The 11,344-nt window shown below is 55.7% G+C and overlaps 1 protein-coding gene across 1 annotated transcript; it reads right to left on the bottom strand.

Annotated features, from left to right (window-relative positions):
* Positions 1–433: 433 nt before the first annotated feature.
* LOC137314436 (atrophin-1-like) lies at positions 434–11,119 on the bottom strand. Its single transcript, XM_067979783.1, has 4 exons — positions 10,804–11,119; positions 7,610–7,793; positions 5,711–5,783; positions 434–1,480 (listed from the first exon to the last, which is right to left on the bottom strand). The coding sequence occupies exons 1-3, from the start codon at positions 11,117–11,119 to the stop codon at positions 5,750–5,752; spliced, it is 534 nt and encodes a 177-aa protein (XP_067835884.1). The 3' UTR covers positions 434–1,480; positions 5,711–5,749.
* Positions 11,120–11,344: the final 225 nt, after the last annotated feature.

An 11,344-nucleotide genomic window follows, 5' to 3' on the forward strand; every position in this document is an offset into this window, starting at 1 on the left:
CGACCCTCCGACAGTGCGGTGCTCCCTCAGTACCGACCCTCCGACAGTGCGGCGCTCCCTCAGTACCGCCCCTCCCACAGTGCGGCGCTCCCTCAGTACTGACCCTCCGACAGTGCGGCGCTCCCTCGGTACCGACCCTCCGACAGTGCGGGGCTCCCTCGGTACCGACCCTCCGACAGTGCGGCGCTCCCTCAGTACCGACCCTCCGACAGTGCGGCGCTCCCTCAGTACCGCCCCTCCCACAGTGCGGCGCTCCCTCAGTACCGACCCTCCGACAGTGCGGCGCTCCCTCAGTACTGACCCTCCGACAGTGCGGCGCTCCCTCAGTACCGACCCTCCGACGGTGCGGCCCTCCCTCAGTACCGACCCTCTGATCAGGAGGTCCCTCCCATTCCCTCTATACCCCGCTACGAAGGCCAAAGAGAGAGAGAGAGACGAAAGCAAGGTATTTTTTATTTTGAAAGCAGTTAATTTTCATTGTAAATGTGGCCGCACACCCATGCACACAAACAGATCTTGAAAAATAAAGCTGTATTTATAAGCAGGGGGATAGCAGGAATCTGTGAGTCATTTACACAGATCGGGGCGGGGGTTTCCCTCTGAAGGGAGAACGGGGGCCGGGGGCTGGCGGGGTCGGGGGGCGGGGGGGCGAAAAGAAAAGGAATTTATTTACACAGAATCCAAAAGGGGAACGAGCGCAGGGCGTCCATTTTTGCTCTCCGCAGCGCACTGTCGTGTGTTGGAGGCCGTTCGAACGGTGTAACTCGGTGTCTCGCCTCCTCCTTCCTCCTGCTGACCCCGCCCCACCCCCCCACCCCCCCCCCCCCCGGGCGGGAAGTTGACGAGCGGGCGGCCGTGGGCCCTCGCCGAGCTCGTCCGTCCCGCGAGGTTGGCCAACTAGGCCCGAAACGAAGCCTGAGCCGCGCGGTGGGCCGTTCGGCGCCCGCACTTGAATGGCGGAGAGGGGGTTGGCGGGGTCGGTCGTCGGCGGGAGGGGCCGAGGTGAAGTCGGTGGGGGGGGCGGGGAGGGGAGGGGAGGGGTGCGTTTGTTGGTGGGGGCCGCGGAGGGGGGAGGATGGGGGAGGGCGAGAGTCTGAGCTTTGCTGCGAGGGTTCGTGGAGAAGCAAATATTAAAAAGGGACATTCAATAAATAAAATCGCTCGTTTCCCACGGTGGCCGAGAGGGGGAGGGGCGGACAAGGTCAGGGGGCGAGGCCCGCGGGCGCCTCCTCCTCCTCCCCTCACCAACCCCACCCTCGGCGCCTCCATCGCCTTGAGACGTCATCGGCGGTGTCAAAGTAAAGAATTTGCGGGCCGGGCTGGGCTGGTCCATCGTAAGGCCTGGGTTTTTCTTGGGTTTTTTTTTTTCCGAATCGCGGCCCTCACGGTTCAGGAGGCCTTTGCCCAGGCCTGGCGTCGCCATGCGCCATGGCCTCCCCTATTGGAGGCAGGGGCCTCTCTCCCTCCTTCCTTCAAACGCCTGCAACGAGAGAACAAAGGGAGGGGTCGATCAGGATCTCGCGGGGCGGACGGAGGCCATTCGCTCCATCTGGCCTGTGTAAGCCCCCCCCCCCCCGCCCTTGCCCTGCAATTTTCCGCCATTTCAGGTACGCGTCCATTGGAAGTCACCACTGAATCTTCTCCCATTCCCCCCCCCCCCCCCCCCCCGCTTTCAGGCAGCGGGTTCCGGACCGTAACAACTCCCCGCGTGAAGCAAAAACTATTTTCTCCTCATCTCCCTCCCCGCTACCTCAGATCTGCGGTCCTCTGGTTACCAACCCTCCTGCCCACTGGAAACAGTCCCTCCTCTGTTGAAACCCCTCGCGGTTGGATTGGACAGGCTGGGGTTGTTTTCCTTGGAGCAGAGGAGGCTGAGGGGGGACTCGATTGAGGTGCACAAAATTATGAGGCCATGATGTGGAGATGCCGGTGATGGACTGGGGTGGACAAATGTAAGGAGTCTTACAACACCAGGTTATAGTCCAACAGTTTTATTTGAAAATCGCAAGCTTTCGGAGGCTTCCTCCTTCGTCAGGTGAGTGTGGGATTCCATGAAAGTTACCGCATATATAGTCAGAGAGCAATGCCTGGTGATTACAGATAATCTTTCCAACTGCCCATTATCAAGGCAATCAAAGGAATTGAACAGTATTCAGACAGAGAGACATTACATACAGGACTACTGAATATACAAACGGCCAGAACCCAAAGACAGAGAGAGAGAGAGAAACATCCGAAAGGAAGAGAAAGAGAGAGAATGACCCGTTGTATTAAAAACAGATAACTTTTTTTTCCGCTGGTGGGGTTACGTGTAGCGCGACATGAACCCAAGATCCCGGTTGAGGCCGTCCTCATGGGCGCGGAACTCGGCTATCAATTTCTGCTCGACGATTTTGCGTTGTCGTGTGTCTCGGAGGCCGCCTTGGAGAACGCTTACCCGAAGATCGGTGGCTGAATGTCCTTGACTGCTGAAGTGTTCCCCGACTGGGAGAGAACCCTCCCGTCTGGCGATTGCTGCGCGGTGTCCGTTCATCCGTTGTCGCAGTGTCTGCATGGTCTCGCCGATGTACCATGCTCCGGGGCATTCTCTCTCTTTCTCTTCCTTTCGGATATTTCTCTCTCTCTTTCTCTCTCTCTCTCTCTCTCTCTCTGTCTTTGGTTCTGGCCGTTTGTATATTCAGTAGCCCTGTATGTAATGCCTCTCTGTCTGAACACTATTCGATTCCTTTGATTGCCTTGATAACGGGCAGTTGGAAAGATTATCTGTAATCACCAGGCATCGTTCTCTGACTATAAATGCGGTAATTTTCAAGGAATCCCACACTCACCTGACGAATGAGAAAGCCTCCGAAAGCTTGCGATTTTCAAATAAAACTGTTGGACTATAACCTGGTGTTGTAAGAGTCCTTAAAATTATGAGGGGCCGAGATAGAGTGGATAGGAAGGACCTGTTTCCCCCCCCTGCGGAGAGGTCAAGAACCAGAGCACACAGATTTAAGCCAATTGGCGGAAGATTTGGAGGGGACATGAGGAAAACCTTTTTTTACCCAGAGGGCGGTGGGTGTCTGGAATTCGCTGCCCGAATTGGTGGGAGAGGCAGAGGCCCTCAAACCTTTTAAAAAGTACCTGAGCCCGCACCGAAAGTGCAGGGCTACGGACCGGGTGCTGGAAGGTGGGGTTAGAATGGGCGCCATGGTTGTTCTTCGATGGGCCGAGCGGCCCCCTTCTGTGCTGTCTCTTTTCCCTGGTTCTATGATTTTATCAAATCTCCCAGGGCAGGTACAGGGTTAGATACAGAGTAAAGCTCCCTCTACACTGTCCCATCAAACACTCCCAGGGCAGGTACAGGGTTAGATACAGAGTAAAGCTCCCTCTACACTGTCCCATCAAACACTCCCAGGACAGGTACAGGGTTAGATACAGAGTAAAGCTCCCTCTACACTGTCCCGTCAAACACTCCCAGGGCAGGTACAGGGTTAGATACAGAGTAAAGCTCCCTCCACACTGTCCCATCAAACACTCCCAGGGCAGGTACAGGGTTAGATACAGAGTAAAGCTCCCTCTACACTGTCCCATCAAACACTCCCAGGGCAGGTACAGGGTTAGATACAGAGTAAAGCTCCCTCTACACTGTCCCGTCAAACACTCCCAGGGCAGGTACAGGGTTAGATACAGAGTAAAGCTCCCTCCACACTGTCCTATCAAACACTCCCAGGGCAGGTACAGGGTTAGATACAGAGTAAAGCTCCCTCTACACCATCCCGTCAAACACTCCCAGGGCAGGGATAGGGTTAGATACAGAGTAAAGCTCCCTCCACACTGTCCCATCAAACACTCCCAGGGCAGGTACAGGGTTAGATACAGAGTAAAGCTCCCTCTACACTGTCCCGTCAAACACTCCCAGGGCAGGTACAGGGTTAGATACAGAGTAAAGCTCCCTCTACACTGTCCCATCAAACACTCCCAGGGTCAGGTACAGGGTGAGATACAGAGTAAAGCTCCCTCTACACTGTCCCGTCAAACACTCCCAGGGCAGGTACAGGGTTAGATACAGAGTAAAGCTCCCTCTACACTGTCCCATCAAACACTCCCAGGGCAGGTGCAGGGTTAGATACAGAGTAAAGCTCCCTCTACACCGTCCCGTCAAACACTCCCAGGGCAGGGATAGGGTTAGATACAGAGTAAAGCTCCCTCCACACTGTCCCATCAAACACTCCCAGGGTCAGGTACAGGGTTAGATACAGAGTAAAGCTCCCTCTGCACTGTCCCATCAAACACTCCCAGGGCAGGTACAGGGTTAGATACAGAGTAAAGCTCCCTCTACACTGTCCCATCAAACACTCCCAGGGCAGGTACAGGGTTAGATACAGAGTAAAGCTCCCTCCACACTGTCCCATCAAACACTCCCAGGGCAGGTACAGGGTTAGATACAGAGTAAAGCTCCCTCCACACTGTCCCATCAAACACTCCCAGGGCAGGTACAGGGTTAGATACAGAGTAAAACTCCCTCTACACCGTCCCGTCAAACACTCCCAGGGCAGGGATAGGGTTAGATACAGAGTAAAGCTCCCTCCACACTGTCCCATCAAACACTCCCAGGGCAGGTACAGGGTTAGATACAGAGTAAAGCTCCCTCTACACTGTCCCATCAAACACTCCCAGGGCAGGTACAGGGTTAGATACAGAGTAAAGCTCCCTCTACACTGTCCCATCAAACACTCCCGGGGCAGGTACAGGGTTAGATACAGAGTAAAGCTCCCTCTACACTGTCCCATCAAACACTCCCAGGGCAGGTACAGGGTTAGATACAGAGTAAAGCTCCCTCTACACTGTCCCATCAAACACTCCCAGGGCAGGTACAGGGTTAGATACAGAGTAAAGCTCCCTCTACACTGTCCCGTCAAACACTCCCAGGGCAGGTACAGGGTTAGATACAGAGTAAAGCTCCCTCTACACTGTCCCATCAAACACTCCCAGGGTCAGGTACAGGGTTAGATACAGAGTAAAGCTCCCTCTACACTGTCCCATCAAACACTCCCAGGGCAGGTACAGGGTTAGATACAGAGTAAAGCTCCCTCTACACTGTCCCATCAAACACTCCCAGGGTCAGGTTCAGGGTTAGATACAGAGTAAAGCTCCCTCTACACTGTCCCATCAAACACTCCCAGGGCAGGTACAGGGTTAGATACAGAGTAAAGCTCCCTCTACACTGTCCCATCAAACACTCCCAGGGTCAGGTTCAGGGTTAGATACAGAGTAAAGCTCCCTCTACACTGTCCCATCAAACACTCCCGGGGCAGGTACAGGGTTAGATACAGAGTAAAGCTCCCTCTACACTGTCCCATCAAACACTCCCAGGGCAGGTACAGGGTTAGATACAGAGTAAAGCTCCCTCTACACTGTCCCATCAAACACTCCCAGGGTCAGGTTCAGGGTTAGATACAGAGTAAAGCTCCCTCGACACTGTCCCGTCAAACACTCCCAGGGTCAGGTACAGGGTTAGATACAGAGTAAAGCTCCCTCTACACTGTCCCGTCAAAGACTCCCAGGGCAGGTACAGGGTTAGATACAGAGTAAAGCTCCCTCTACACAGTCCCATCAAACACTCCCAGGGGCAGGTACAGGGTTAGATACAGAGTAAAGCTCCCTCTACACTGTCCCGTCAAACACTCCCAGGGCAGGTACAGGGTTAGATACAGAGTGTCCTTACTCAAACATTGGAGGGGCCGTTTCATCCGCTGAGGACTCTTCACCTCCGCATCGAGAAATAGTTCGCCCAAACCCTAGAAATGAAAAGATAAGAAGGTACATTACATCGAAACCAAAACACATCTCACAGGCACTCTCCTCCCCATGTCTCGAGGGGGGGCCGCCTCTCGCTGTCGGGGGGTCCGGGGTGGGGTGGGCCATTGTGGGGTGAGGGGGGGAGTGGATACCTGAGGCTTGAAGGCGTGAGTGAGCCCCGGGCAGCGAGTGTCGGCGGGATATTCAACTGTGAAGGCGGCGCCGTCGTTCGTTCCCACCGGTCGTGTCCTCGCCCCCCAAATAAAATTCTGACCGGTGTCACTGGACAGGGATCGGGAGCAGGAACCCCACCGGGGGCTGATTCACCCCCCGCCTCCCTCTGAGCCTGGGGGTCTTTCCTGCTCTGGGAGTGTTTGATGGGACAGTGTAGAGGGAGCTTTACTCTGTATCTAACCCTGTACCTGCCCTGGGAGTGTTTGATGGGACAGTGTAGAGGGAGCTTTACTCTGTATCTAACCCTGTACCTGACCCTGGGAGTGTTTGATGGGACAGTGTAGAGGGAGCTTTACTCTGTATCTAACCCTGTACCTGCCCTGGGAGTGTTTGATGGGACAGTGTAGAGGGAGCTTTACTCTGTATCTAACCCTGTATCTGCCCTGGGAGTGTTTGACGGGGCAGTGTAGAGGGAGCTTTACTCTGTATCTAACCCTGTACCTGACCCTGGGAGTGATTGACGGGGCAGTGTAGAGGGAGCTTCACTCTGTATCTAACCCTGTACCTGCCCTGGGAGTGTTTGACGGGACAGTGTAGAGGGAGCTTCACTCTGTATCTAACCCTGTACCTGACCCTGGGAGTGATTGACGGGGCAGTGCAGAGGGAGCTTTACTCTGTATCTAACCCTGTACCTGACCCTGGGAGTGATTGACGGAGCAGTGTAGAGGGAGCTTTACTCTGTATCTAACCCTGTCCCTGCCCTGGGAGTGTTTGATGGGACAGTGTAGAGGGAGCTTTACTCTGTATCTAACCCTGTACCTGCCCTGGGAGTGTTTGATGGGACAGTGTAGAGGGAGCTTTACTCTGTATCTAACCCTGTACCTGCCCTTGGAGTGTTTGATGGGACAGTGTAGAGGGAGCTTTACTCTGTATCTAACCCTGTACCTGCCCTGGGAGTGTTTGACGGGACAGTGTAGAGGGAGCTTTACTCTGTATCTAACCCTGTACCTGCCCTGGGAGTGTTTGATGGGACAGTGTAGAGGGAGCTTTACTCTGTATCTAACCCTGTACCTGCCCTGGGAGTGTTTGATGGGACAGTGTAGAGGGAGCTTTACTCTGTATCTAACCCTGGGAGTGATTGACGGGACGGTGTAGAGGGAGCTTTACTCTGTATCTAACCCTGGGAGTGTTTGACGGGACAGTGTAGAGGGAGCTTTACTCTGTATCTAACCCTGGGAGTGTTTGACGGGACAGTGTAGAGGGAGCTTTACTCTGTATCTAACCCTGGGAGTGTTTGACGGGACGGTGTAGAGGGAGCTTTACTCTGTATCTAACCCTGGGAGTGTTTGACGGGACAGTGTAGAGGGAGCTTTACTCTGTATCTAACCCTGGGAGTGATTGACGGGACAGTGTCGAGGGAGCTTTACTCTGTATCTAACCCTGGGAGTGATTGACGGGACAGTGTAGAGGGAGCTTTACTCTGTATCTAACCCTGGGAGTGATTGACGGGACAGTGTAGAGGGAGCTTTACTCTATATCTGGGACGACCCACTGATGTACTTCAGTCTCCCACTTGTACTGGTGAGAAATTCTTTCGGAGCAGGGTCATGTGACTGAAACGGGGCCTAGCTAGGCCGAGAAGCCTGCCCACCTGTAGTAGTCCTCCTGCCCGGGGAGGGGCACTCCGTGCAAGTGGTGGTGCCCCTGGAGCCACTGCTGGTGCTGTTCGATGGCCAAGCGTTGGAGTTCGGCCGACTGGGCCTGCATCGCTTGGAGCTGGTGCGCGGCCGACATCGGAGCGGGCACTGAGCCCTGCAGTTCCCTGTACGGTGTGCCTGCGGGGCCGAAGAGAAGATGGGTGAATGGAAGGCCCAGTGGGTCTGTAACGCTTCGGAACATAGGAACTGGAGGAGGCCATTCAGCCCCTCGAGCCTGCTACTATCGGAACAGGAGGAGGCCCGTTCAGCCTCCTTGAGCCTGTTACCATAGGAACAGGAGTAGGCCCGTTCAGCCTCCTCGAGCCTGTTACTATAGGAACAGGAGGAGGCCCGTTCAGCCTCCTTGAGCCTGTTACCATAGGAACAGGAGGAGGCCCGTTCAGCCTCCTCGAGCCTGTTACTATAGGAACAGGAGGAGGCCCGTTCAGCCCCTTGAGCCTGTTACCATAGGAACAGGAGTAGGCCGTTCAGCCTCCTTGAGCCTGTTACCATAGGAACAGGAGTAGGCCGTTCAGCCTCCTCGAGCCTGTTACTATAGGAACAGGAGGAGGCCATTCAGCCCCTCGAGCCTGCTACTATCGGAACAGGAGTAGGCCCGTTCAGTCTCCTTGAGCCTGTTACTATAGGAACAGGAAGAGGCCATTCAGCCCCTCGAGCCTGTTACTATAGGAACAGGAGGAGGCCCGTTCAGCCCCTTGAGCCTGTTACTATAGGAACAGGAGGAGGCCCGTTCAGCCTCCTTGAGCCTGTTACCATAGGAACAGGAGTAGGCCGTTCAGCCCCTTGAGCCTGTTACCATAGGAACAGGAGTAGGCCATTCAGCCCCTCGAGCCTGTTACTATAGGAACAGGAGGAGGCCATTCAGCCCCTTGAGCCTGTTACTATAGGAACAGGAGTAGGCCCGTTCAGCCTCCTTGAGCCTGTTACTATAGGAACAGGAGGAGGCCATTCAGCCCCTCGAGCCTGCTACTATCGGAACAGGAGTAGGCCCGTTCAGCCTCCTTGAGCCTGTTGCTATAGGAACAGGAGGAGGCCCATTCGTCCCCCTTGAGCCTGTTACCATAGGAACAGGAGTAGGCCCATTCATCCCCCTTGAGCCTGTTACCAAAGGAATGGGAGGAGGCCATTCAGCCCCTTGAGCCTGTTACCATAGGAACAGGAGTAGGCCCGTTCAGCCTCCTTGAGCCAGTTACTATAGGAACAGGAGTAGGCCCATTCGTCCCCCTTGAGCCTGTTACCAAAGGAATGGGAGGAGGCCATTCAGCCCCTTGAGCCTGTTACTAGAGGAACAGGAGTAGGCCCGTTCAGCCTCCTTGAGCCTGTTACCATAGGAACAGGAGTAGGCCCGTTCAGCCTCCTTGAGCCAGTTACTATAGGAACAGGAGGAGGCCCGTTCAGCCCCTCGAGCCTGTTACTATTGGAACAGCAGTAGGCCATTCAGCCCCTCGAGCCTGCTACTATCGGAACAGGAGTAGGCCCGTTCAGCCTCCTTGAGCCTGTTACTATCGGAACAGGAGTAGGCCCGTTCAGCCTCCTTGAGCCTGTTACTATTGGAACAGCAGTAGGCCATTCAGCCCCTCGATCCTGTTACTATAGGAACAGGAGGAGGCCATTCAGCCCCTCGAGTCTGTTACTGTAGGAACTGGAGCAGGCCCGTTCAGCCTCCTTGAGCCTGTTACTATAGGAACAGGAGGAGGCCATTCAGCCCCTCGAGCCTGTTACTATAGGAACAGGAGGAGGCCATTCAGCCCCTCGAGCCTGTTACTATAGGAACAGGAGTAGGCCCGTTCAGCCTCCTTGAGCCTGTTACTATCGGAACAGGAGTAGGCCCATTCAGCCTCCTTGAGCCTGTTACTATAGGAACAGGAGGAGGCCATTCAGCCCCTCGAGTCTGTTACTATAGGAACAGGAGTAGGCCCGTTCAGCTTCCTTGAGCCTGTTACCAAAGGAACAGGAGGAGGCCATTCAGCCCCACACACATACAGATGATCACACACATACACGCGAACAGACGTGCACACGCAATCGTGCACACACACTGGTGTACACACACACACACACACACTGGTGTACACACACACACTGGTGTACACACACACACACACACACTAAAACACAAATACTTTTCAGTGATCAGGAGCAGGACCCCTGGCTAATTCTCTCCAAGCCTCTTTAAAGCCCCAAAACCCCAATTGAAATGGCCCCCACTTCAGATCATGCACCCACCCTCAATCCAGCCCTCCCATCGAGATACGCACAGCAGATCCAAGGTTGGCGTCAACTTGGAGAGAAGGTGGGGAGTGAGGGATACTGGGGAGAAGGCGGGGAGGTGGGAGTGAGGGATACTGGGGAGAAGGCGGGGAGGTGGGAGTGAGGGATACGGGGAGAAGGCGGGGAGGTGGGAGTGAGGGATACGGGGAGAAGGCGGGAGTGAGGGATATGGGGAGAAGGTGGGAGTGAGGGATACGGGGAGAAGGTGGGGAGGTGGGAGCGAGGGATACTGGGAGAAGGTGGGGAGGTGGGAGCGAGGGATACTGGGTAGAAGGTGGGGAGGTGGGAGCAAGGGATACGGGGGAGAAGGCGGGGAGGTGGGAGCGAGGGATACGGGGAGAAGGCGGGAGTGAGGGATATGGGGAGAAGGTGGGAGTGAGGGATATGGGGAGAAGGCGGGGAGGTGGGAGTGAGGGATACGGGGAGAAGGTGGGGAGGTGGGAGTGAGGGATACGGGGGAGAAGGTGGGGAGGCGGGAGTGGGAGATACAGGGAGAAGGCGGGGAGGTGGGAGTGAGGGATACGGGGAGAAGGCGGGGAGGTGGGAGTGAGGGATACGGGGACAAGGCGGGGAGGTGGGAGCGAGGGAGACGGGGGAGAAGGCGGGGAGGTGGGAGCGAGGGATACGAGGAGAAGGCGGGGAGGTGGGAGCGAGGGATACGAGGAGAAGGCGGGGAGGTGGGAGCGAGGGATACGGGGGAGAAGGGAGTCGAGGCAGAGACCTATCAGGAGACGACAACCATCCAACGCCCAATTCCATTGACCTCCACCTACCCCCCCTCCACTCCCCTCTCTGAGACCCCCGGCTCCCTGCAACGCCGACCCGACGGAGTCCAACCAAGCCCACGGAATCTCACCGAATATTTGATGGCGGAGCAGCTCGTGTTCTGAGACGGGCTGGCCGAGGAGGTGATTGGGTATTGTCCCCGAAGGATACGCTATCCTCGTCAGCTGACCACTGCCCCCGAGTGGGTCGATGAGTGGGTGAACCCCCTGAGCAGCTGAAAGGCAAAATATTGGAAAGTCGTTTGGTGATTGTTGACTTTGGAAGGTCCCCACCGATCGGCCCGTCAGATCCTGCTGGGAGAAAGAGGGAGCCTCACTCTCCAAAACGCTCAGCCATCTTCTCTTGGACATGGCGGCAACGTGGAGTCGAGGTCGAAGATCAGCCATTGTTTGATAGAATGGCGGAGCAGGCTCGAGGGGCTGAGTGGCCACCTCCTGCTCCAATTTCTTGTGCTGTTATGTTCTCTTCCCCCCTCGCCTCGCTCCCCCGTATCTCTCACTCCCCACCTCCCCGCCTTCTCCCCGTGTCCCTCACTCCCACCTCCCCGCCTTCTCCCCGTACACTGACTGGTGTCTCTCAGTCCCCTCTCTCAGGGAGATATCTGTACACTG

This window comes from Heptranchias perlo, unplaced genomic scaffold (genome assembly GCF_035084215.1).
Source record: "Heptranchias perlo isolate sHepPer1 unplaced genomic scaffold, sHepPer1.hap1 HAP1_SCAFFOLD_505, whole genome shotgun sequence".
NCBI lineage: Eukaryota > Metazoa > Chordata > Chondrichthyes > Hexanchiformes > Hexanchidae > Heptranchias > Heptranchias perlo.

What these genes read in the sequence shown, in the direction of transcription:
- LOC137314436 (XM_067979783.1), bottom strand. Translation starts at nt 11,119, where the DNA reads ATGGCTGATCTTCGACCTCGACTCCACGTTGCCGCCATGTCCAAGAGA. An exon ending in GCTCCGCCATCAAATATTCG is followed by an intron (nt 7,794 to 10,803) that starts GTGAGATTCCGT and finishes TCGGCCCCGCAG; the next exon opens with GCACACCGTACAGGGAACTG. An exon ending in GGGCAGGAGGACTACTACAG is followed by an intron (nt 5,784 to 7,609) that starts GTGGGCAGGCTT and finishes TTTCATTTCTAG; the next exon opens with GGTTTGGGCGAACTATTTCT.